The sequence below is a fragment of the Anser cygnoides genome, chromosome 14 (genome assembly GCF_040182565.1).
Source record: "Anser cygnoides isolate HZ-2024a breed goose chromosome 14, Taihu_goose_T2T_genome, whole genome shotgun sequence".
Classification (NCBI taxonomy): Eukaryota; Metazoa; Chordata; class Aves; order Anseriformes; family Anatidae; genus Anser; species Anser cygnoides.
In genome coordinates, this window is record NC_089886.1 from 18718752 (window position 1) to 18746669 (window position 27918).

Genomic DNA, 27918 nt, shown 5'->3' on the forward strand with positions numbered 1-27918 from the left:
AGGAAGAGAAACAAGAATGTAATAATCTAAGCAATGACAAAGTCACTTCTGAATTTTGTTTGCGTAGGTACAAGAGAGACACTGAGTTGGTAATGTGATACATCAAAATATCAAAACACTGGACAGTACTTGATACCAAACCATAGCGAGGACTTTCATCTTTATATGTACATTTCATGGATTTATTCAATTCTTGCTTTCACAATAGTGGATGATCTAGTGTCCCATTGCATAGATTATGTATCTGAAAACTCTGATGCCACATTCTGTCCATTTGAGGGTTTGTGGGCTAAACTCAATCCATTCTGTTTACTTGGATACATAGAAAGTTAGGTCAATTTTGAATAATGTATTACAAGTGTGTGACAGCTCAAGGTAACTGCCTACCTAACCCTCCCCCCCCCGTCCATTTTTGCACATAAAAAAAAAATTCATTTTACAGAAACTTTAAAACTTAGCTCCTGATCTTCTAATTTCAATGCAGTCAAAAATACTGGGGAAAAGAAAATTAAAAAATCCCGCCATCTCCCTTAATCTCCTTTAAATTAATATATATTTCTCTATTTAATACTATTTTTATTATCTACAGAAATACATATCCATATGCTTATATATATATGAATCTTTTTTTTTTGTATTTATCTTTTCTTTTTGCTCCATATCTTGTTTGGTTACTGTTGGACCATAACTAGTATTTTTATGAACTGACATTAATTGTAAGTAATTACATTTATTCTAAGATATAACTTAGCATTATGATTATTGATGTTGAATATGATTGAATATGAACTGTTTCTCTACAAAGCATTTAATTGGGTAAATACATAGTCCCTTCCTACTATTCAAACAAATGTGGAGGACAAACCTTTCCCTATCTTGTCCACATGGAAATCTCCTTTGAAGCAAAATCAGCAGTCTTTGCAATGATGTTGAAATGTGGTATCAAACACCAAGAGCTGTTAGTATATTTTTAATGTGCTGATAGAACCTTACAGTTAGGAATTTACCATTATTTTATACATTGAAATACTACATTCCAAGGAAATAATGACTATTTAGTAACTCTCTGGATTTTCTGTAAATTCATATTCAAATATTTTTTAAACAAAGAAGACTGGGTACAAAATTTAGCTTCATTGTAACTTTTTTTCCTATAACTTCTAAAGATTATCGTTTTGTGCATAAACCAGTTCTAAAGTCTTTAGAAAACTCTTACAGACATTAGTGTATTCAAAATAGAAAATTAGTCTGTGGAGCAACAACGAGTAAAGTTAGACTAAAAGATAACCTCTGGGTCTCTACAACACTTTTTTTTTTTTCCAAAATAAAATGTATTTACAAAATGTAAAATGCTAACTTGCATAGTGTCCATATTTTAACTTTTAAAAATGTAAAAGATCAATTTCACAATTTTCATTTCACAATTTTGATTTCAAAGCAAAGTGAAGAAAAAATTCAGTGCACTTGCAAATATATCCAAGTGTGCCGGCCTGCTGCCAGTCAGGAAAAAAAAAAAAAACTGCAAACACGACATCTCTGTGCAGCAATAGTTAATATTGACTCAAGTCTACTTAAATTGTCTGCAATTATGTTCTACAGAATTAAGAACAAGAAGTTTGAAAAGTGATCTCACATTTTCAGTCCAGGAACCACACCAGTAAAAGCTATATGCTTCTCTTGAAATAGGAGAAAAAACAGTGAAGCTGTAAAAAAAACAGCTGGAGCTGAAAAAACAACTGGAGCTAGCTCAACAGATAGTTAAGTTAGTTATAGTGCCAATGAAGCCAATAGAGCACTTGCTAACTTACTGGAATTAGCCAGCCCCTATTTATTTTTTCACAGTGACTAAGATGTTTGTTTAGACAAAACAAAAGACACTGAATTTTCCATCTCACTTTAAAATGAATATAATTTTGTTGCACTACAGTTAAATTCAGGATAGGGGTCCTCAATTTATATTTGGCTGCATGTAAGACTTGTGTGCTTTTGACTCCCACCAGTGTCCACTACACCTGCAATAGACGTGGCTTGATTTGATTATCTTTCCTAATTACATACTTGAGAAGGTCTACAGAGATAAAGGGTGTGAATGTACAATAAAATAATAGATGACTATGAACTATGAAAAATAAATCCTGGGACTGTTTTTGTTGAGAGTGAGAAATAAAATACTAGCATCTTTAAACTCTGAATTTGCTGACAGTAACTTCCCTGTGGAAAAAGTTCTAAGGAGTTTGCTATGTGCAGTTCAGTAGAAACAGCTGATAAGTTTGTTTCCTAACTAGCTGTCAAGACTCGCTTCTGGGAAATTTCCTAGAGCTGGAGACTTGAATTTCACTTGATGGGTAGCTGCATCTTTCTAGCCAGTCAACTTGGAAATCTCCCTGGCATCAGTCCCTGAAATCTCCCTGGCATCAGTCCTGTGTTTCTAGATACTGCCCATAAATTGCTTGTAATTAAACTGGTTTCACTTTCACGGTCGCTGTCAACAAAAAAGCATTATAATGTAACCAGCTAAAGTACATAACCAATCCTTTCTGTTTTGTTCCTTAATACGATTTTTTTCTTTACAAATATTACCTCAGATTAAAGGATATGAAGTTGAAATTACAGAAAATCAGTATTCATCATTCATCTTATCTATGAAAAGGTTATGAAAAGGTGATGAGAGTGCAGCTCCCTCTCATAGCTTTTATTCTTAACGTTATTTTGGGCCAATTTCACCTGATGCAAATCAGTGCAGCTCCTAGCACTTCAGTGAAACAGTGCTAATTTATACCAGTTCAGAATCTGGCTTCCTTTAGTAATGCCCATTGCATCTAAGAGAAATAATCCCATTACTGATGTTTTATACCAATGTAAACATTCAATTATTTGTTACAGAACTAGAACAAATACACATTCTTTTCTTTGACTGTTGGACAAAATAATTTAACAAGAACTTTTATAGCAGAATTACAGTAAGAAATTGTAAGAAAGTATTTTTAGAACTCTGTGCAGTTTCTGTTTTTTTTGATTTGTCCAGAGTTTGTTTCCAGATGATGTCCAATGGAAATATTCTGTGTTTGAACATTGAGAGCACCTGTGGATAGACAATTCCTTTGAAGTCACTTCAACCCTACGAGACCTTCCGTGATTTTTTTGAAACCTTGTTCTGTTCTTTAGTTGGACTGATGGTCATTTCGAAGATGCATTGCAGTAGGTTCAAAAAACTGGAAGAAAAGTTAGGAGAGAAGTTTAAGCTATGGATTGTCAACAGTGTAGTTAACCAACACAATCACCTGATTTCTAGCTGTCTCAACAGGCTTGGAATAGAACTGCAGTCCAAAGGAGAACCTTCTCAGAATTTGATATTCGTTACCTGACCTCCAAAGCTCAACTGTAAGTACGTGCAGCAATGACTATTTTCTCCTGAACATCATTTTTCCAGTGTTAAACTGAAGCACAATGCACAATACGCACTGTAAGCTTTATGAATATCAACAATCTGAAGTAAATACTTTTCCAGTTTTTGTTTCTCTGTTCTTAGTTGACCCCATGCATCACTGGCTTCTCATTTTCTCCTTCAGCCTGCTATGTAACTCCTTTTCTGCCATCGTGCTATGTGTTCCAATAATATCTAGGAGTCAGCACATTTAGCACATTCAATTACATTTTACCTTCCGCCCCCAAACGTAAAATCTGCCCCCTCTGCTTGTTTTTCTGCAGTTCATCATCACAAATTTACCATAGTCTTCATGAGCTTAAGTCACTCCACAGACCTCATTCTGTGTTTTATTACGTTAAAAACTGTAATATAGTATGATACATATAAAATATTGGGACAGGTTACTTTAGAAAGGATATGTGTAAGAAGATGTGAGAACAGCATATGCATTATGAATGACATGGCAAACATAGACTAAGTTCTTATACCCTTCTTGTTAAAAGGGCATTTCTTACATTCTAAATCAAGCAAATTTTAAATTTATTAAAATAAACCAAGCATGCAATTCACTTATCAAAGTCACTATTATAAATTAGTGTTCAGCTTGAGGACTTAGCAAGATTTAAGAAATTAGGAAAAAAAAAAAAAGCATGTATGACAAAAAAAGATAAACTTTTTTTTTTTTTCCTCAATTGTCAGATTGCTTTTTTCTCCCTTCAAGAACTTCTATGTTTAGCTAATCTGGACATGTGTGTATAGTTTTTCTGTGCAGAGCTTTCTGTGGATAGCAGATATTACTGTGCTTTACAGAAGAACATACAACATTGAAACATGCCTATTCTGTTCTCCATGTATAAATCATGGGGATGTCACATCCTCACACATTCCATCTAAATTAATTACAAACAGACCTTACATAGGTAGATTGTAAGTCCTCTTAGAGTAATTTAAATGCTTTAATTTTTCATATTATAAATGGCACAGTCGTGCTGCCATAGCTAAACATCTGTTAACATTTCAGTTATAAAACCCTTTGAGAGAGGGGGGTTTATCATATTTGGTCTAAAACATGGCATCTGTTATTTCAGCTAGGGATTCTTTCATATAAATACTTGCAAGTACTTTCCTTCCTCCACTTTTATGTTGTCTTTTGGTTATATGAGGTTCTAACAACATGCTGTCTAGCAAAATGCAGACAGAGAACTGTTGGCTTCATTCCAATAGTTTTACCAATATAACTGTTTTGCTGCAATGTTACTGCTTCTCCACAGTGCAAAACAGTTTTTGTGTTGAAACATCATTTATGGATCAAGTTGCACAGTGGATGACTTACAAAGTAAGAATGCTTACCCACTCATTCCATTGGACAACAGAACTGTTTAATTAGATATCAAGGCCAGAAGAGGACTTCATCTCCTTCCATGTCAAAAAGCATTCAGTTAAAGCACTTAGTTTCAATATAGATTTTTTTTCCATCCATTCTAGAGAATGCTGCTATTTTGTTTAAAAAATATAATAAAGGATTAATTGTATAATGGAAATTTGGTGCTAAGCTTCCTGGCTGAACTACATTTGGTTCAGTGTATGTGTGGAAAAACAAACACAGAGTTCAGCGTAAGTTATCTTGCTATCTGCCCAATCCTGTCTGCTTTTATTAGAAACACCTTCTTTAGTATACAAACTTCCAAATCCTAAATGTGCTGTGTAATTAATATACTTTTAGCTTACATGTACAGTATGAGAAAGGGTAACTGATCTGAAGTCATCCAGTGAGGAAAGGACTAAGAGGGAGGGTGGGTGGGAGGTACTGCAGGGAGTACTTTAAAAAATACTCAAACCCCACAGTGTCTTAGAAATATTAGGTAAACGCACAAGAATGACTTCATTTCTGTAACGTGGACTATTACTTGAGCCATAAGAAAATTCATTAGCAGTGCACAGAAATATTACCAAAAAGCTTAGAGGAGAGGTCTTCGTCTCATGCAACTGTCTTTACATTAGTAAAGCTGATGATCTGAATTCTGAACAAGTAGTTAAAAAAAAAATTTAAAAAAAAAAAGAGATTTTTGAACTTCTTTGAAGTCTAAGAAAGAGTCTGGCCAGAAGATAGTGATAGGAGTTAGAAATGAACATACACTCCAGTACTAACAGCCTGCTTTCACAGACAGCACAAAACAGATTAATGTAAAGCTCCTTGATTTGTTCTATATGCATTGCCCAAAGACAGTAGAGAGTTATTCAGCTTAGGAATCTCCACAGTGACAGGCTGGAAGGAAGTGACATTCTGCAAGGAACTCAGTATTCCACATAACATTAATCAAAATCTTAGCTGCACTACAAAAATTTCTGCACAGGAAATTTGGTTATTTCAGTGAGCTGATTATATATTTTTTCCACTTTTTTAAACATAAACCAAATAAACTTGAAAACAGCTAATATATTTGAAATACCACACAAAATGTACTCTTTTCAAAGAGTCAGATTCCATAACTGGATAATACTGAATCAATATATAATCTATTGGGCTTGAGGCTGACTTGAATTGAAGTGGCCTTTAAGAATGCCATGCTTTGCTCACCTAACTTTTGTATCACTTCTGCTCAAATGGAAAAGCTTACATATTTTTAATACATTTTATTAAAGCAAAAACAATCCTGATTTTCCTTGAAAGTAACAACTTTCAAGGATAAAACATTGAATTAGAAATCTACCAATGTATATCACAATCATTAGTTACAACTGAGCACATGAACAGGAGAATGTAATTTATGAAGAAAAGGTTGAGCAACACTTTACATAACTGTTTATATTCTTTGTCATTTGAAACATCCCAGCTGTTAAAACTGTTCTGTTCCATAAATCTTGATAGTGGATTTTTTGCATTCTATAATAATTGCTGCATTTGTGAACAGGTTTGTGAACTTACAAAAAGGGAATTTTAAAAGTATTTACAGTCAGCACTATGTCCTAGTTCTTAGAAATATTTTAAAAATCTAGTTCTAATATAACTATTAATATACAAGGTTTAGTGTAAATATTTCATCACTATGAAGGTAAAATGTTCCAAATATTTCTCTATCCAAAATGTGAATGGTTGAAGGAAATAACTGGAATTATGGCAAGCTACGCAGGCTGAGAAACTGGCCTCTAAACAGAAACTGTAATGATTATACATGAGTTTTTTTGATACTTCCCTTCTCTGATTGAGATAAGTAATGTGCACACATAGTCAATATTTTAATAGAGGGATCAGTATCTCTGGCACAAATGCTAAATTTAGCATTGGGCAGATTTTGAGTGGCCAGGAGTTAGCAGCTGTGACCTCTTGAGAGAGACATCTGCAGAACATTTACAAGAGGTAGTGCCTCCTATCTTCCTGCCCTTCTGATTTCATATAAGCTGCTTGGCAGCACACTCTCTCTTTGAAAGACAGTATTTTCCAGATAATACTAGTAGCAAAAAATCAGCAAAATTAGAGGCTACTAGCCTCTGCTTCAAGTAGAGGCAAGATGCCACCAGTCAGCTGATCAGCACTGTCTTGTTAGTTTGAACTGCAATATCTCCTGACTCTCCAAGAGATTTCCCTTGGCCTTCTTTACCTCTAACCTGGGAAATAAAGGCGGAATTAGCACACCACTCATATCAGATTTCCAGCCTCTATTGTTATTGATAGAGGGACTTCGTGCATTCAGTACAGTCTAAATAACATCATTATATCTGTAGCTGTCCTAAATAAAGCTAAATTTACCAATCATATTGACTGCAATGTCCAGTGAGATTCAAAAACTCTATGGCAACAAGGCAAATGAATATATTTTTTTACCAAGGAGAAAGGACACCATTAACTGTATTTAGACAAAAAGGAAAATCAGAGAATTAAAGCATTAAAGACTAAATTTTAATAACTGTTTGAAAGTGATAAGCTAATCACTGACTGATTGTTCTAGGCACACTCAATTTGCAGGGTACACATCTCTTCTGCACTTCATGGACATCTAAAGGCACAGTAACTCTTAGCCTGATTCAAACAAGCAAAGAATTTAGCAACTTTATCAGCATAAAACGGTTCCATTTTATGAAGAAACATGGAAAATCAGCATTAAAATGTAAAAAAACAAGGACTCTCAATTCACGGTGTATGCTGTAATATTCAATAGTTCTTCACACTGTAGATAAATGTTTAGAATAAATAAAAGACTTATTTTAGGAGACTGTTATTGTGTCACTGAAAAAATCTTAGCAGATATTCATGTTCTTATCTCCTTTATTGTATTGCTGCAACAGATAACTTTACCATTCCTTGCTGCAGACAGGAAGATGAAGAATTGGAAGATTTAAGATCGGTATGTTTGCTGAGAATGGTGTCATATGTTGTCTTACACAATTTCCTATGTTCTGCTCAGTGTAACATAGTAAAGAAGTGTTTACATTTCTCACCTTCAAATAGTCTTTCTACAGTTTACCGAGTGCCACTGTTATTGGAAGTGACAGCTGATTTTTAGAGAAAGGTAGTATCAGTAAACTTTCCTCAGACATAACTGATTAACTGCAGTTGCCAAAGCAAATGAACAGTTCAAATAGTATTGGCTAACTAAACATGGTACATATTATAAGCAAGTATTCTGAAATTCTACTACTCACTTCCATAGTGTCTTTTGAGAGGTAAACAACCCAGTATACCAGGTTGAATCCTGCAAATGCCACCGGAAAGAGGATCCTAGAATACTGGTCTATTTTACTTGTGCCTCCAATAGGTGGTGGTGCTGGGGTGGCTGGTGGAAGAACAGACACTGGTTGATATTGGGATGCACTATTTGATATTATGCTGGCTTCAGGAGATTGATCTGCCTGAGACGTTACAGAGTTTACTCTCTTCTTCAGGTTACAGTTGGAGTCAGAACGCTGTGGAGGAAAAAAAAAAAATGATTTATGGCTACGAGATTCTTAGGTCTTGTGATCATTACATTTCTCTCCATCATTTTACTCAACTTTCTGATTTGTATATTTGCTTATTGCTGTGCTCTAGAACAACCTAAGGAAACCACAAAACAAAACTAATCTACAGAGGTACATTTGTGGTCTAAAGCTTTACTGTAAAAAGATAAAAGACCATATGCTCTCTGTATCATTAACACGTTAATTAACAGGAACGACAAGAGAAGGAAATAAAAGAGAAGGAGCTGTAAGGAAAAGATGATAATGGTGTACCTAAATTTCAGTATATTTGTGTGACTGAAGCTTTTGTAGATATGAATCAGCTTCAGACAAAACATGTATGGGCTGGCTTCAGTACAGTCTTTATTGTGTAAGCCCATTGACAAGTTTTGCTAAACACTCACTTGAGCTGACTGTCACACTGCTATTGGTCCCCAAACTAGTTGCTGATAAACTCACTTTTCACATCAAATGGGAGGAAATAGAAGTTCAGAGACCTTGCTAGCAATTCCTGCTGCTGCTGCCACCACCCAGCATAACTATTAGTAATGTGAATGTGTGACAGCAGCCGTAAGACTTTACTGATAGCTAAGAAAATAGAGAAGAATGCCTAGAGTGTCATGGTGCTGTTTATTGTTTTGATATGAAGTACTCAAGTTTTCTAACAATAGGGAGCAGTATAAATACCTTTAGATGCCACCAGGCAATGGAACATCCAACATTTTGGCTGAGTTTGTGTCTAAAGCTTCATCAATAAAAAATTACAAGGATTATTCCCAGGTTACTGATGTAACCATTGTACAACATAAACAGCTATTCCTGGATTTGAATAAGTGGGTTTTTTGGTCAGCAGAAGTAGATGACTGAATGAATGAAGTTGATGAGGGAAATGATAGGTGAGGTAAACAATTTACAATACACAGTATATTTATATACATTTTTTAAAGTGGAATAGTAACATTCAAATGGTTTTAAGGCAGCAAAATTCTGCTAGACTTGTGATTTCTAAAGTCATTCTTTGGGAGTGATTTAGTGGCAATCATTCACCTATATGGAGCCCTCTGTCAGCATTTTTGGGATTTATCCTGCAGGATTTCTATGCATGGAAACAGACTTTAGTCAGATAAATGATTGGGTCATTACACGGAAAAGAAACATTTCGTGCAGTACATTGCCTATACGTGTATGTGGGCCAAAATTTCTAAATAAAAGACCAGCCTAGCACAGCTGGTATCTTATGTATGATTTCAAATATAATTCTAACAGGAATTATCCTTTTAGCAGTATTACTGCCAAAGTATGAAAAGAGGTTACATTGCTACGCTAAAACGCTAAGTTCTGCTCATGGATGAAAGGACTGGTATCCAGAAGAAATTAGGGAGAATGGATTCCTCACAGCTGAATTTAGTCTACATAAAAAGGCTCTTTTTGTATATCTGTTTTTCAACTATTATCCTTTTTTTTTTCTCTTCCATATCCTATCATACCTACCACTTGCTATAACCCCCCATCTTCCACTCTGATAGCAATTAAATGATCACTGTCATGTTTTGAATGGGTATCAAAGGGCATTCATGTTCTGGGGCTGTACCTATCTAGAATGCAGTTATTTGTTTTTGTATTTTCCAGTTACACAGCAAGCAACAGACAGATTTAAATGGGGGATGATCTACAGATGTGTCAGAAACAGAAAGAGGGTTATCCATGTCCACTTGCACTAATCATAATAGTAATCCCACTTTATGAACAGACTTACTGTCAGAGCCTGGGCCACTGTTTTTCTGTCAAGTTGCTATTCTATTTTGCTTGTATGCCCTGCTTTGAACTCAATTGTCAGAGTTGTAAGGTAGCTTGTTTTTTGCTTTACTGCAAGATAGCTTGACCTTTTATGGAGAATGAGTGGTTTCTAAAAACATAGTTGCTGAGGGACGACTTAGACCTTCTTATCTGCAATATTGTGATATAAGGAGAGTCAAATTCTGCTCTGGATCACTCAAGCATGAATTAGAAGTTATTGTTCTGAGGTAGAGTTAAAAAAATAGTAGGCATAGCAGATGTAGCATAGGGTCAGTGGATTATGTTGAATACTGAACATATTTTAGAATGCAGAGGTACTAAAATCATTGTGATCATCCAGATAGGCACCTGGAAAAGGGTAATCCTGGTTTAAATTTTATTCATAGTACTTATTAAATCTTATGTGTTGCTATAGGAGGAGGATGATCTTGATGTGACTTCAGGAAATGAGATAGAGTTTTCAGGAAAAGAGTCAGAGACAGGAAAATCTGGAGTCAGTGTGTATCCTCAGATTTGGGGAAGACACTGACTAAGTTGATTACATGCATGCTTTGGGGCCAGTTTGGATCCATTTCTGTCAATGGAGTGATATTAATGATTTCTCATTACCTAAAATAGCCTGTTTCAATATTTGGGAAGGATCGGTGCATTTTGCTCTTTCAGGAATGCCACAGTTTTTGTGCTATGCTATTCAGATGCTTATATAAATCATTAAGGAAGTCCCTAAATAACATCTTACACTAAAACACTCGAGGGCCAATCCAGAAAGTCAGGGTCAAGAATATATTTTTGTCTACCACTATATTACCCAAGATACAGAAGCCTAAAATTTATTTCAGATGTGTAATGAAGTTGTTTCTCAATTTGGCAGCTGACAGTAAACCAGACTTGCTGCTGCAGGACAACAACCCGTACTTTTCATTAGAATTTACTGTTAAACCAAGAGGAAGAAACAGCAGGAAGAGATCATTCTTTTGAAACTATTCTTAAAACATCTGAGTTCTGAACAGCAGCTACAGCAATTTTTTTTATCATATTTAGATTTAACTCCTCCTTTTGACAAAGATTTCTACCTACAATGACATGAAATTTTGGCAAAACACAAAACTGATAAAACAGGAATGGGTGGCCTATTCCAGTTCCGATTTTGCACCGTTCACATAGCCAAACAGTCAAATAGTGAAGACTCTTTTACAAATAGCAAGAGCAACAGAAAGAATCATGAGACATAGCACACTGGGTCATAATGAAATAATGCATTATGATAAGTTACTGAATCCTGATTCAAAAGAGTATTTTTGCACTGCCAGAGACTGCTGGTCCCATTAGGCCATTTAACTTGTCACAATGTATGGCTGCCTAGTGACACAGAACAGCTTGCAAGATCACTGCTTAATGTGAGGTACCATAAAACTGGACTAGACAAGAGATTGGTATGTATATGGGCTAGGAAGGTATAGTCTGGATTCTGTTAAGGTTTTGCAGCTCAGCTATCTGATCCCCTAGGAAGCTCACAAAGTAGTCTTGTCTGTAAAGGTGCTGATGATCTCTCAAAAGTCTCATCAATATCACTAGAATTTGCTTATGCTCGGAACATCTCAGGAGGCTCTCAGCAAATCACTCTGCTTCCAGATATACAAAATATAGCATATATAATCTTGGAGTAAATGGAATTCTTTGTCTGCTTTCTCTGTTTTCTATAGATGCTAATTGTGATGAATGCACTCAAGAGATTTCTGAAATATATATTAAATTCTCTACAGTTCTGCTTTCCTTTATACTGCAGATGTGTATTCTTGCTATCAGTTTAGCTTATGACCTAGCAGTAAAATGAGTATCTTATGTATGCTTTCAGATACTGGCTAATTTTAAACAAATGCATGCCCTTACTTCTCTCTCTTAGTCATTTATGTCCCTTATTGCTGTGAGGGCCATGCAGTACAGAGAGGTTTTTGAGAATAAATTTTAAAAGTTTAGACAAAAAAATATTATCCCTCCTTTAAAAAAAAATAAAATTGGATTGAGACTATTAAATTTTGATGATATCACAAAATAAAACAAAAGCAAACAAAAAACTAGGACCAAAACTCCATCTCTGTACAAAGCAGAATACTAAATTGAATATATAACATTCTTTTTCCCTGCCCATCTAATTTGTAGATACAGTAGTAGATTATTCGATAAAACCATTCATATTATCTACATGAAATCACACACTGGTAACCTAGCTCCCAAAAAGGGAGCTAAGCTTAGTTTAGCTACTTAAATCCTTCTCAGACTTTGCTCTGCATATATCAGTGTGATTCGTAAGACCTCTGCTTAGCTATTGAATGATCTATATACAGCACCTTGCAGCAGGGAAGTTCGCCACATAGTGTAAGATCTTGGGCATGTACTAAGATACCTCAATCTTTACTGTCTTGTGCAGTTTAAATCTCCATCTAATGCCAGAAATTCATTATAACCTGAGATTCCTTTGCATATCTCACCTGTGGGGTCTGATTTAAAAAAAAAAAAAAAAAGTGCATTATAAACATTTGTAAACAGTGTTCTGCATAACTAACAGCTGAATTTAGTTTAGATGTCATTAATAGTTCCTAGCTTTGGGCATTTCTTTAGGCATTCTAAATTTCCTTTCCTAGGCATATTATTAGTAATTGCTACAAAATTATTTTCTTTCTGCTTTACCCTAGTAGAAGGGTTAAATCAATCAACTGGAGCATAGGAAAGCCATATTCAAAATTTTTCTTAACCTTCACAGACTGAAACTCATCTCTCTGAAATTATAGCCTAACCTTCAGGTGAACATGGGTAGGGAAGACTGATAATTTGTTATTATTTTCAATATGAATATACCGTACCAGAGTTTCTCCCCTCCCCTCCCCTCCCCTCCCCTCCCCTCCCCTCCCCTCCCCTCCCCCCTCTCTCTTTTCTTTTCTTTCTAAACCTTCCTTGCTTCCCTGCATTTGCTTTGTCAAACAGATAAATATTTAACTCTGGCAGAGCCTAATAATGAGCATCTACTTTCCTTGTTGCAATGACAAAAAGTCAATATAATTGAAAGTTGTTGTTTGTTTTTAATAGTCTACTTGATATCATGCAATTGTGGAGGAGCAGGAAGGTCTCTCTAATTTGATGGAAAGTGCTGCATTCTCAGTCAAGGCTTTATTGCACATAGCTTTTCTAGCATGACCTCATAAAGGGTTGTTGATAATCCAAATAGAAGTGCTCTCCTTTCAGCTATACTATGATACTCATTAAACATCCTCAATATATTCTGACGTAATTATAGAAAACTAAATCCACTATTCAGAAGTGACATATGGCTGCTCTGCAGTTGGGCAGAGTTGTTAAAGAGAATGAGAATCCTCTTCTGCTCAAGCCATGTTATTTTGAATACAGGTACTGAGCACTTTGCGGGACAGGGAAGCTCCCCCAGCAGTACTTCACTGTTCTGTGTTGTTTTCTGTTAAAATAACAGGTCTTTTAGAAAACAAATGTAATCAACCAACCACACTATAATGATCTTTTGTCTGTTACATGTAGTCTCCCACATGTAAAGGGTTTCTTTTCTTTCATAGTGTGTACTCCCTGTCCTCTGCTGGGTACTCCCTGACCATCTTGCAAAGCATTATTTAAAATGATGCACTCCAAACAGTAACACCAATGCCTCTTCCCCCACAACTTCCAGAAATGGGGTAAAGAAAGCCATAATGATGAAACAATATGATTGATATAAGAACAATATATTTGAAAGAGATTAAAAAGCTAACTGCCACAATGCACTATATATTTACATATATATATACATATACAAACATACACAAAATGTTTGTTTCTGACATGCTATAACAAGCTTGGTCACCATATGAATAAAAACAGGCTTCTGTCAGGGTCCAGATGACTGCCCAGCTTGTTGCCATCGTGTTTTGGAGTGGAACACCCATAGTTTTGTATTTCACACAGGGATTGCCTACAGCTGACAGAGACAGCAAGCCAAATTCTGCCCTCAGTTAACTGAGGTAAATAGAGTAGCTTGCCTGGAACCAAAACAGGCATGCTGGGCTGTCATCAGTAGACCGAGCACATACTTAGACCATTGCATCTCTTACTGAAACTAGCGTATTCCAGTAACTTCAACAGAGTTTCTCGTACTTTCATTAATATAATAGAGAAGAATGTGGTCTTATGGCATCTTTCTTTTCCGAATGTACTGTTTTGGGGGGGATATAATAAAAACCTGAGAGAAAAAGTGTTGTTCATTTGAATAAAGCACGATTTTGAACAAAGTTAACTAGACTCAATTGGGAAGGAGTCTTTTTAAAAGTATTTTGAAATACTATTTTGCAGGAAACATAGTTAATTTAGAATGGAGAGGAGAGGAGAGGAGAGGAGAACATATTCCATAAATACTTTTGTCTTCCTGAGTTCAGGTCCTCAGTGAAAGCAGCAAAAGCTTCTATCTGACTTTTATAGCTCCTTATTTTCATTTGTATTGAAGCTATCTCCTGGGGCTTGTCTTACCTAACGCAGCAGAATGGGTCTCCTGTCATACAAAAAGTACTAGTTCAGACAGGGTAAGGATATTCTCACAACAATGTTCTTTCAGGCAAAATTCATCAGACAATTTAAGATAATACAATGTAAAAAATATACAGTCTATTTGTTAATTCTACTGCTGCTATGGGTTAAAGAGCTGCATAGGCAGTTGTACAGCTATGACAGTTTTGCAGTAAGAACATCTCACTTTTTCACTTTTATGTTTACATTTGGACTCCCCAAAGCTAATTAAATCTTTAAATTCTCTGAAAATTTCTCAGTTTAAAAATACCGACTTCTATAAACACAGAAGACAGTAAACATTTTCACACATTGTTCATTATTCTTCATCCTGTATCTACCCCTCCATGTAACTAAAATTCTGACAACTTCCACACCTTTAAAAATTACAGGCAAATAAAAATACTAGCATTACAAGGGGATGAAAAACTTTACTACCCTATCTAACAGGGCAAATAAATAAGTACACCACAGATTAGAAAAAATAAAGAACCAAAGTCCAGGGCAGGAGAGAATTAAAATATTTTAACACATACAAGTATATCACATGGAACAGACAATTAGTTAAAATCATTTTAAATATATATGACAGATTCTAATAGATTTTTTTTTCTAGTGAATTAGAAGAAGAGAGAAAGATAAGAGACAAAAAGAGGAGCAGGAGAGGTAAGACAAATTATCTAAAGAGTAAAGAATAAGAATTAGACCTTGTAGAAGGAAAAGTGGTAAAAGAATTTAGAGGTGAACATTTGGGGGAGTAGTCGGAAGGGAACAATAAGGACCTCAGAAACAGCTCCTAAACCTACAGTAAGAAAAAAACCTGAAAATTATGTTGTGTGCCATACTTAAACAAACTTCTCTAAGACCAGTAATGTAACTATAGAAGCACAGAGTTCAGTAGAAGATGGTAATCCTGAGACAATAGTCATATACTCATGCAAGCAGCCTGTACTAACTACATTGTTAGCACTCAAATGATGTAGTTCAAATTTGTTTCAGCTGAAATTATATCACTGACTGCATCATATATCCATCTATATGACAACATGAAGTTCTTTCCCCCCATGCTTCTGCCACAAGAAAAAAATAAAAAGAAGGAAAGAAAATGCTCGAGGGAAGGAAGGCTCTGCAGGAGGATCTGGATAGGCTGGACCGATGGGCTGAGGTCAACTGCATGAAGTTCAACAAGGCCAAGTGCCAGGTCCTGCATCTGGGGCGTAACAACCCCAAGCAGCACTACAGGCTGGGAGATGAGTGGCTGGAAAGCTGCCTGGCCGAGAAGGACCTGGGAGTACTGGTTGATAGTTGGCTGAATATGAGCCAGCAGTGTGCTCAGGTGGCCGAGAAGGCCAACAGCATCCTGGCTTGCATAAGGCGCAGTGTGGCCAGCAGGTCTAAGGAGGTGATTGTCCCCCTGTACTCTGCTCTGGTGAGGCCGCACCTTGAGTACTGTGTTCAGTTTTGGGCCCCTCGCTACAAGAAGGACATGGAGGTGCTCAAGAGAGTCCAGAGAAGGGCAACGAAGCTGGTGAGGGGTCTGGAGAACAAGTCTTACGAGGAGCGGCTGAGGGAGCTGGGGTTGTTTAGCCTGGAGAAGAGGAGGCTCAGGGGAGACCTCATCGCTCTCTATAGGCACCTTAAAGGAAGCTGTAGCGAGGTAGGGGTTGGTCTATTCTCCCACGTGCCTGGTGACAGGACGAGGGGGAATGGGCTAAAGTTGCGCCAGGGGAGGTTTAGGTTGGATGTTAGGAAGAACTTCTTTACTGAAAGGGTTGTTAGGCATTGGAATGGGCTGCCCAGGGAGGTGGTTGAGTCACCATCCCTGGAGGTCTTTAAAGGACGTTTAGATGTAGCCCTTAGTGATATGGTTTAGTGGAGGACTTGTTAGTGTTAGGACAGAGGTTGGACTAGATGATCTTGGAGGTCCCTTCCAACCTAGACGATTCTGTGATTCTGTGATTCTGTGAAAAGGAAACAAACAAACAAAAAAGCCTTTTGAAGCTTGTTACCGCATAATTAGTCCTTTTTCCCAGGATGCCTTTGTGGAATAGGACCTTTGAGATCCAGTAGGGTTAGCTAACTACATTCCTCCAGAAGCCATTTTGACTGCATCTTCTTTCCTTCAGTGGTAGGTACCCACCATTTTTGTGATCTCACTGATTTTTCTTTTACTGAAGTGGGGGGTTCTCAGAGAGAACTGTTCCATTGAGGAAAATGTGGTGGACTTACAGGCTTGAAAATTACTATTTTAGATAACATGAGCTCTGAGGAAGAGTAGGATTATAGCATTTTGTGGATGCTATAGACTGCTTTAGAGACTGAGTTTAGCTTAGGACTTTGATGTGTCTTTACTTCTTTCCTAAATTTCTATGTAATTAACTAGTTGTATATTATATATATATATATATATTGAGGAAATGGTTACAGCGTGCTTACCAGATGTTTTTAATACTTGATTTTTGCTTGGAAAAACTAAACTGTGTCTTGAGTTTGGTTCTGTGCTTGTTTGTGGATGAGGCCCTTGATAAGGAAACTTGAGGTCTTAATGTTGTGTGTTTTTCTTGTTTGTTTTGTTTTTTTCCTTTTATTATCTGGTTCAATAGCAATTTTTAAATTTCTGATTAGCTTGGTCTTCAATGATATAGAGAACACCCAAATCTCACTCACAAGTAGTGAAGCAGCTACAGTCATCAGGAGTATTCTGGTATATCTGGGCATATGTAGAGGGCCATATGTATTTTGAAATAGTTGTCCTATAGAGATTCTGGGGATTTGGGGAAGGATTTCTAGTGTCTGATCTGAATTCACCAGCAGTAGCATGTGCAGATTAGCCCAAACCAAGTTTTCATATCGCTCATCACGGACATCAATATATGACTTTTTTTTTCCCCTTCTTGGAAACCTCACTGTGATTAACTCAAACTTGAATAAGAAAGTGCGTAGAGCAAAGATTGTTCCAGCAGTATTTTCCTCATGCTACAAAAGGCTAAGTGATCTCTTTAGTCACTTTTCTGATAGCTTGTCCTCAAAAAAAGTCAAACAGAGTAAAACTGCAGCTTTAGTACATTTTAAACTTCCTTCAGTCTTAACGTTATTCTTCTCATTTTGCATTATTATGCTGTTACAGAATTCTGCTCACTCAGTCCAGAGTATTTCTCAAATATGATATTTGGGGGGAGGGAAAGCATGTTCTAAATACTAGCAAATACATATTCTCTTTCTCTCATTGTTTTTTGTAAGGTCTAAATATAATCATAAAACTTTTTTGGATCTCTCTTTTGTGTTTTCTTTATATAACTGGGATTTAAAAAAATAATAATCTGTGGTCTTGAGTTAAAATGTATAAAGATTTGATTCTTCTATCATTAATATGTTTAGTGAAATAAAATGCATGTATTTGCTTTCTTATTATGTCTTACAGTGTTTTTGAATACTTTTTTCAATATAAATTTAAAAAAAAAGTAAAATGCAATATGGTTTACAAGCCCAATGCTTCCCAGTCAAATTGAGAAAGATTAGCTGATGAGTTCCAATAAGGACCAGTAGCAAGAATCTTTGTATTTGCTTTGGATGCGGTATTATATGTAAATTATAAATTATAAATATAACAGTTGGCATGTACCAAAATGTTACAAGTTTAGCTGTTATTTACAAACAAAAATGAAAAAAATGACCATATGATGGGTAAGGTGTTGCCCTGTTGTTCAGTAGCTTTTAAGCTGACTTCCCTATTCAACTACAGACTCAATGGTTTTGCAGGTCATTCAAATGCTGTTACTCCTCTCAAAATGGGAAATGTGGTGATAGTAAAACTGATCCTGAAAACATGAGGGCAATGCTGATAAATATATTAACATATGTTGTGAAACAGCATTAATTACTTAGCCCAAGATGTAAGGAATAATATTTACAAGCAATTCCAACATAAGGTTTTTGGTATTAGAAAGCCTTCTTGTTTGTCACATGTAGTGAAATCTATCCCTACATAAATCTTTACATTTATGCTTTTTATTTTCCCCAAGCTTCCACCAACACATTTTATGAAAGTAACAGATGCCAAGTTTATGTAAAGGCTAATTCCTCTTGTTCCAGATGACCCACTTATGGTATGTGCCAGTATACTACAGTGATCCCATAATCATCTGGCCAATGCACATGTTCATTGCACTGTACACGGTCTTACAAATTCTACAGACTCACTCAGAGAACAACACAGCTGCCTAACCACAATGCCTCCAGCATACAGCGTTGCACAAGGAAAGTATTATGGGTAACAGTCTAATGTCTTTCCTTAAATATCTTACCAGATAAACATCTCTGTAGTAACTCATGTAACAAATCAAAATAAACAGGATGAATAAACGAAGTCTTTCATTTTCTGCAATAAGAACAATCTCTTGATAAATAGATATGATCCAAATGCATACATCTGTTTCAGGTTAAGATCACTTTAATATTGTTTCGCATTCACTACTTCAGCTGCCTCTTCCTATATGATACTTATTATCAGAAAAGCAAGCAATTACCGAGACAATCTCGTCCTCTGCCGGTACAGTTGCTGCTGATAGTGCTGCTGCCAGTGCTGCTGCCCTTGCTGCCTTCCTCATTGCTCTCTGAGTCTGAAGATTGGTAAAGTAGTTGACAGCTGCAAACTCAATAAGTGCAGAGAAGACGAATGCAAAGCACACAGCTATGAACCAATCCATGGCAGTAGCATAGGACACCTTGGGCAAAGAATGGCGTGCACTGATGCTTAAAGTGGTCATTGTTAGAACTGTAGTAATTCCTTGAAAACAAGAGAAAGAAAAAGGGGGCATTAGAATTTTGCTAAATTCTAGATGTAGATGTAAATGCCTCTACATATATATATATATGTTTGTGTGTGTGTATATATATATATATGCATGTGTGTATTTGTATAAATACAAAATACATAAAATATAAAACCAAAGAGGTTTTAGCTGTCAACTAACTAACAGGAATTCTAAGTATTTTGTAATCACAAGTAATTCACGTATAGTGGCTTGAGTATCTAAAAGCTCTGAATAAACTTCCTTAATAGACTAAGCAGATTGAAAGTTAAGATAACCTCATGCTACAGGGTGCAGCTTCTTAGAATTGTGGCAAGACACGGGTATAACGAAAATCAAGATCAGACTCTGAAAGACACTTTATTTAAGAGGTTGCTAAGTGGAATGCTTGGCAAAAAATCTACATTAATTTACCATGATTTCCTAAGTGTTATGATCCTCTATTTCTCCTATTGTTGGACAAGACGGGTCATGGCTTCCACAACCCTCACTGGATTCATCAGAATTTTGCATTAAAATCGGTGGTAGGCTATGATCCAAATATTTCTAGTAATAAGAGTTTGGTCATCTATACAGTGATCTTTAATCTCTGAATACATTTTTAAAGATTCACTGACAGTATATTGATTTGAAAGCTCCCATAGTAACAAATATGGAAGGATGGAAAAGGTGCTTCTCTAGAGCTCCTTTTGTGTTTTCACACACAAAAATATCTGGTCACATAGCCTATGGGCCGCAAAATATTCTCAAGGTCTATTGTGACCTTATGATTTCTCTTTTGGAATGTAAATCATTCATAATGTGGGAAATGCACATCCCACTGCTGCCTGATACAAGCAAAAAGTACAAGAGCAAACTTATCCATTAACATATAAGGCTCTGTGACTCATGTTTGCTTATAATTATGCCTGCAGGAATCTGAAAATTGCAGGTATTTAAAGAGAGTAAGCTGGAGAATACCCTCTTCTGCTCTTTTCTGCAGTTGGAAAAGGGTAGGTGGGGAAAATAAAGGATGTTATAATGTCATGTTGTGATGATGAATCAATATGCTATGAATGATGCTCAGTAGAAAGGATGCAGTGTCATTGCATACTGCAGCATCAAGACAGGGTGACTTGATTATTTTCAGGATTTTTTTGCAGCTCTCTCACATGATGTAGCTTGCCAGCTGTCTGAGGCTAAATAAGTCCCAATGTCATTACTTAACATGTTTTAATGAAATGCAAATAGAAGATAGTATAAAAATATGTAGGATCTCTACTTCTCCCAAATCTGTCAGACACATTTAATAATATAAGTACAAGAATACTGATATAAATTTCAATTTCAAATGTCCAGAATGAACTTTTCAATATGATATGTGATTAGATTAGAATCTGCCCATGTGCTACTTAGTAATAAAGAAAAATGCATTCTGTGTCTGTATAAAAACTTACTGCAGAAGGAATTTAAACTTAGGAATAGGACTCCTATTCTATTACAGATATAGATAAGAACACTCTCAATGTGGAGTGAATATTGATGAAATGCTCTGTGGAAAACTACTTTATCAAACAGAATGCCAAATTACAGTTGGTAAAGTGTGTAACTGATGATTGTCTTTCCCCTTTGAAGACTTCTTGGTAATTTTTGAAAAATTTGTTACATAATGCAAATACTGAAATATGTTATCTTTTTTTTTTTAATACAAAATCCATCTCTGACACTTCATAAATAAAGTTTAATGACTAGATATTAAGTTAAAATTTCCAGAGTAATCTGCAAGAACGGTAGAAGCCAGCTGTCTCTCTCTGCAAAACAGCAGATAACTCTTTGCCAGGACTAAAAAAGATTAGATAAAGGCACACAAAAATGTGAAATAGTAGCCATTGTTATATGGGTTCAAAGCATTTGATGCTTAATAGGGCACACTTAAAACTTGGCTTTAAATAACCATGTTTCTTATTCCAAGTAACTTCTGATAATGAAATGCTTTAAAAAAATTTTTTTAAATGTATAAGCATACATATGTACACGTCTACATACAGAAGCTCCATGTAAGATAAGGAATTTCTTATTGCCAATCTGCTGTTATTTCCAATGGCATAGTTACAAAGAGCACAAGAGTGTCTTGTCTCTTCGAGTATTTCTGTCTCCTGTATTTCGCCTGTAGGTCTGTAAAGAGCAGATCTTTATTAACATTAATTTATTTTATTGTAATGTTACCTGCAAAAGATAACTGGCTTCCACTTTGCAGGTACACAGAGTTAGGTGAATTTCTTCTGAAAATTTGGTTTGTGCACACTGTTACTTTTCTACCATCAATTTCTCTTCTCTCAAACTTTTGAGAATGCCGTGCTTTATAAAAATATAAAGCTATATTATTCTCACACTTAAAGGCTTAAAACATAGGAGCGAAACTGAAACATCTTTATAATTCAACTATTTGCAATATGAAGCAGAAAAGATGCTTACTTCTCCATTTTAAACCTTTTCTTTTTTACTGGTGCCTAACAGTCAAGAAAACACCCCTTTTTTCCTTAGATGATGGTATTTAGAATCCATGGGATTTTGAATTAGAAAGGATTATAAATTCATATCGTTCCTGGGTGAAATAACAATGGATTGAAATATTCTTTTAAAATGCCAACATGACTAATTTTCCAAAATACTGAGAAAGGTGTCTATTTTACTATTTTCTTCAAATATTTTCTATTCCTTATTCTATATTTACTCTTCAATATGACTAAGTCATTATTTCAGGGTTTGGGATCTTTATGTAATTGTTACTGAATCATCTTCAGACTTATATGCACATTACTTCAAGTGTATAGAATTGACTTCTGCTGCCCGCTAGGTAGCAAGTACGTTTTACTCACATGTAAAGGATGTGAGTGTAGAATCCAGAGATGCAATATAAAGTTGAATCAGGTAGTATTGATCAGATACATTTGGCATTGCATGCCAAACAAACCAGAATGTATGGTATACAAACTTCCTATGCATATTTTATGCCTCAATTGCAATAAACATCTTTGAGAAATTATTGCCTGGTATTTTAAGCACTTAAATCCGAATAGCTGGAAATCATTACATACAAGTGCCTAATGATACCTAGCTGCATCCCAACTCCTGATGGGTATTTCAAGAAAAAAAAAGTATGTTCATATTCCTTCAGAGACACCTGAGGAAGCTGTGCTCACTTAACATTCCTAAAAGTTTGCAATGCTTTTTTGAATACCATTCCATGCTTGAAATCAAAGCCCACAAATTCTGTACCTTGCTAACTACAACTATAGGCTTATTTTGAATTATATGACTTGCATCATTCATGCTTAGGCAATTTATACCTGCCTATTTGCTGTTGAAGACAAGTCTGGCAAAGGGAATTTGTTGTGCAAAAATATTGATTTAAGAGAAAATAGTAAGATAGGGTTGCAAAATATGTATGTATGGGTAGTGGATTCATGAGAAGTTTCTGATAAGCTTTATTATTTTTGCTTGGTGTTTTTATGATTATTTTTTCCCTAGAAACAACAATTCAGTCAGTTTAAGTCTACCCCTTGACAATAAGTGTGGTTTCAGAGATTATTGATATTGAAGGGGGTGGGGTGGCAGAGTAGAGTGGGAGTCAGATTTGATAATAGCAGAGCACACAGTTAAGGAGATGAAGCTCCCATTTGGGGGAGCATTAATTCAAACCACTAGAAAGAAAAAAGGGCTCATGCAATACAGACATGCATTCTGCATTACTACTGTAACTTGTGCTAGGGACATGATGCATCTCACCTAACTTCATTCATCTAAAATCCTTGCTGGTTGTTTAGAAACCTTTGTAGGGAATAGAAAGAGAACACTCCAGAATGAGTGCTAGAAGAGTTAGGTACCCAGCTGAGTTCCAACCCATGTGATTTTTTTTTTTTTTTCTAGAAAATGCTTTAACACAGGTTGGTTTCACAACAGAATAAATTGGTTTAATTTTTAGTATTTGCTTTTGTTTACTGAAACCTACTGTCTGTCTTTCCCAACTTAGAAGTTAATCCCCACTGGTTTACTCTAGCTGTTCAATACAGTGTATTCAATACAGTGAATGAAGTGAATGATAAAAGAACAAAACATGAATACCAGCCACGGTTCTTGCTGGAACAGATTCTTTGTTGATCCAAAACACAACTTGAGATAGGACTACAGTCATGATGCATGGAATGTATGTCTGAATGAGATAGTAGCCTATTTTCCTTTGGAGATGGAAATAGAGCAGCTGAAGTGAATATTCACCTAAAACAAACAAGCAATGAAAATGATGAACGAATGGTATGTGTGATGCAGAACTGGTCAAAGACCTTAATGCAGCATACCAAAAACTGTTCTGGCTGGAACAGACTCCTTGTTAATCCAGAAAGACACCTGAGAAAGAATGACTGTCATAATGCAAGGAGTATATATCTGTATCATGAAGTAGCCCATCTTCCTTTGCAAGTGGAAATAAACTGTCATGATTACATATTCACCTGTTAGAAGACAAGTACTTTAGCATTATTTTGGCACTGTATTATTGGCTTAAACCCAACATACTATGCTCTTAGGAAAGCAGTAATAAGCCTCCTAGTGTATAACAAAAAATAAACTAACAAAAGGTGAAGTGACCTATTGGAAACAGAGAAAAGGAATATTAATTTTTATGTATTGTTTTTACTGGGATAGGGAGGCAGGGGGATTCTTAAAGGAAGTGTATTGAACGGGAGTCTTTTAGGAGACTAGAGATAATTTTTTTACAAGGATTTTAGTTTTAAAAATGACAAAAGGCAGTAACACTAATGCAGTTACATAGGGAAAAAAAGAAATCTGTAATTTGTTTTCAAGATGTTTTACAATGTCAGTAGTTCCCACATGGCTACATCTTACCTGTGTTAGATTTAATGGTTTCACTAGATACGGTTTGTCCTATGAGGTCATACTGGAGGAGACTGGAAGACTCCTGTGGTACTTCTACTGAGTGCAGGGGTCCTTTTTTCCATGTATAAATTATTTCACTTTTTGGATAAGCATCTGAGTTAGGGAAAAATTACTCATATAAATTACATGATTTATAAGCAATTGAAAAAACAAGTAGCATGATCCGTTTTGGGTCTAAAATTCCAAAGAAACTTGCATCCTGCTCCAGTAAGTCTCTAATCACATTAATGATGAAATGCAAAAAATAAATAACTAAAAAAAAAAAAATAGGAGTAATAAGGGAATGGTTGTGGTCGGAATTGATAGGTGCTAGCTTTTGCTTCTTGATTTTTTATAAAACACATACATTGATTACCACAGATTGTCTAAATATCTTCATTTTGTAAAACTAGACTTTAAGGAATGTACCACAGCTTTTATGACTCCTTAAAGGGCCAAATTTGACTACTAGATCTGTTAGAATATACAACAGAATACCCTTTAACAGCCACCCTTCAGTGAACTAATCCACGTGACTAAGAATGGTCTGAGCCTCAGAGGAAAAAGTAAGATTCTAGTCTAAAAAATAAAAATAAATAAAATGTTTCAGCAATGTGTCCTAGGATCTCGCTTCTGATCTCATACACATGGAGATTAAATGTATTACTATATAAAACTGAAAAATATAGAAGAACTTACAGCTTCCAAACTTCAGCGGACAAGCATGTCCATCCATTGGGAAGTTCACCAACCGCATAGGACAATCAGCATTAATGGTTAGTCTAGAAAACATTAAAGTAGATGACAGTAAAAAATAAATGGTATGCAGCAACACTGAATGAATGACAAAGGTCAATCAAAATCAGGAGAATAGGCTCTCACCTCATTGTGTAAAGAATAGTTCCATTCTGCATAATTCTGAAAAGTTTGTTAGGAGTTGTCATATTATGAGCAATTGATTTTTTTCCATTTCTAAAAAATGTGTCTGGTGTCCAGATTTTACTGACCATTAGATTGTTCAATCTTAAGATTTCAGTTGGCCCACCAAACTTCAACCTCTCATCAGTCCACGTCTGACGAAAGAAGACATCCATTGTGTATTCCTATGGAAAATGAATAGGTGAATTATGCATGAGGGTCTGCAGTCCCGAGCTGCTGTATTTAAAGTAACTCCATGAAAGACCCTAACACATATGTTAATGTATTTTAATTTACTGCTTAAACAGCTAATCGTATTACTATTAAATAGTTAAAAAAAAAAAAAGTCTATGAGAAATCTATCATATTTTCTTATTAATTAAATTGCAAATTATCAAGTAAACAGGTAACTTTGATGTAAGGAAAAAAGACTCATTGTCCTATCAGAGAAAATAATTTAATTCAAAGTGACTGAGGTCCAATGAAAATTCAAATGTCTACTTTAACATCCTTTCAAAGTGCAAAACCAAACTATTAATATTTAGCTGCCAGGAACAAAAAGATGTACTCAGTGCCTCTTCTGCAGCTTACTTTGCATATTTGTAAAGAAAGGACTGATGTGAAAAACATTCATCACAGTAAGATTATGTTGTCAAGTTAATATGAGTTATTTTTCTTAAGGATTCTTAATATTGTTGTAAGCCTTCAAAAGGGAATTCTCTACAGAAGTTGCTTAGGAAATGGGAGCTAAACCTTGTCAGGAGGCAGACGTGCAAGAAAGCATACTTTCTCGATGCCTTCTTGTAGACTGACTGATGAAGAGAGGTAGAAAAACTTTTTGGTGTATCTTGGGGCGCACTGTTCCTTGCCAGCATGCAGGAATATAGTCTCAGGTGAGCAGGTATTGGAGGAAGGGTAAAAAGGCAAAAATAGCGATAAAAGTCCATTTCCAGGATGAGAACAGTGATGGCTTAACCTTTCCCTGAGGGCTGCAGCTGCTGTAATTGATGGAGCTCACCCAAGCCTGCACCTACCTGAATTTGGGGGCCCCCAGCATGACAAGCTGCTGCCTCAAAAACGGCACCACTTCCCTGCAGCTGCATGGTAGGTTGTCTCCTACCACACAGCCTTCTTGCAAATCCTTGTCAGGCCACAGATGCTTACACCATTCTTAATGAGGTTAAAGAGACATCTTTAACCCTCTGTCCGTGTCCTCGATGGAGGCCGGTGGTGTCCTCTGTGCCCAGCCTCGGGCCTGGGGCCATGGGGCTGCACCGGCTGACTCTGCTGGGGAAATAGCTATATGCAGCTCCAGCCAAACCGCTCTGCCGGGCCGCGGAGATTGTCAGGAAGATTAAACCTCGTAATCTGCTCTAATGACGGACAGCTCAGATGCCACCGTAATGAATCCTGGGAAAAGGAGAGCAGGGGCAGTGGTCGGGGGCCCTTACCATCTCCACGTCGGACACCGGCCCGAAGCTGGTCACGTAGATGTCTGTTTTGACTTCTGTCACAGCGCCTGTGGGACACGGAGAGGAGCGGGCTCGGGGCTGGCCCGGCCCGTCCCTATGGGGGGGCCGGCGGGCTGGGGGCTGGCAGCGCGGGGATTCTGGTCACCAACCCCGGGGTTTTCAGCGCCCCACTGCCCCCTCTCGCTCCGGACCCCCATTGCCCGCATCACCCCAGGGCTTTGCAGCTTCCCTTAGGTGACAGGAGCTTCCCCCCGTACCTCCAAATCCCGGCCGGAGCCTGTTGTCGTAGCCGTCCAACAGCTTGTCGAGGATCCGAGTGATGTTTTCCGAGTAGAGGTCCCCCGCGTCGCCCTGGCCCCCCAGAGCCTTCTCCATGCTGCAAGGAGAGGCGAGTCCCGCCGTCAGCCCCCGCTCCTCAGTCCGGCAGCCTTGCCTCAGCCCGGCCGGTCGCTCCTCGCCCCCTCACCTCAGCCCCGCCGGTCGCAGCTCGCCCCCCTCACCTCAGCCCCGCCGGTCCCTCCTCGCACCCTCACCTCAGCCCTCCCGCCAAGCCCGCGGCCGTAGAGGAAGCGGCCCCCAGGGGTGAGCAGACGGGGAGAAGGGGCCCAGTCCCACCTCGCCACAATCCTTGCGGGCTGTGGAGGGGCTGAGGGAAGGCTCTGGGGGCCGGCGGAGTGGGCTCGCTCACCTCACGGCCATACAGAGCCAAGCGATGAGCAAAGCCATGCCTCGGGGCTGCGCGGGGACGCTCGGGTGCCGTCAGAGCCGTCAGCTGGAGCAAGTTTCGGCGCTCATCCTCTCGGCCAGCCGCTCTGCCGGGTGAGGACGTCGGGGAGCCCGCCTGTCTTGGCCCCGTCCCCTCGGCCCTCAGGCACTCGTAGCCCGGGATGGGAGGGCGAGGGGCGGCGGGGGCTGCCCCTACCCGTCGGTTTTGCCGCCGCCCTTCAGCTTCAGCCGGGTGTCCAGCGGGGAATTAGGGTCTGAGGGGACGGCCAGCGGTCGGAGAGCAGTGACAATAATCGAATAAGGCATTAGGGGAGATTAAAAGGAAGAAATCCACTGCTAGTTTTGGCATGGAATTAGC

At 37.3% G+C, this 27918-nt stretch overlaps 1 protein-coding gene and 1 long non-coding RNA gene across 6 annotated transcripts in view; one reads left to right on the plus strand and one right to left on the minus strand.

Annotated features, from left to right (window-relative positions):
* Nucleotides 1–27661, minus strand: GABRA6 (gamma-aminobutyric acid type A receptor subunit alpha6). Of its 4 annotated transcripts, XM_066977335.1 has the most exons (11): nt 27523–27661; nt 27092–27210; nt 26814–26881; nt 25327–25547; nt 25144–25226; nt 24415–24558; nt 23868–24020; nt 23635–23787; nt 19246–19505; nt 8069–8329; nt 1–3212 (listed from the first exon to the last, which is right to left on the minus strand). In XM_066977335.1, the coding sequence occupies exons 1-11, from the start codon at nt 27558–27560 to the stop codon at nt 3162–3164; spliced, it is 1551 nt and encodes a 516-aa protein (XP_066833436.1). In that variant the 5' UTR covers nt 27561–27661; the 3' UTR covers nt 1–3161. The 4 variants fall into 4 exon arrangements, with proteins under 4 accessions (XP_066833436.1, XP_047920654.1, XP_047920656.1 ...); XM_048064697.2 differs by lacking the exon at nt 23868–24020; XM_066977336.1 differs by lacking the exons at nt 1–3212; nt 8069–8329 and adding an exon at nt 14569–14705.
* Nucleotides 27516–27918, plus strand: part of LOC106034363 (uncharacterized) — a 41267-nt gene continuing 40864 nt past the window's right edge. For both annotated transcript variants that reach the window (XR_010825005.1, XR_007163571.2), the window contains exon 1: nt 27516–27653. This is a non-coding gene — a long non-coding RNA (uncharacterized lncRNA). The remainder of the gene's footprint in view (nt 27654–27918) is intronic.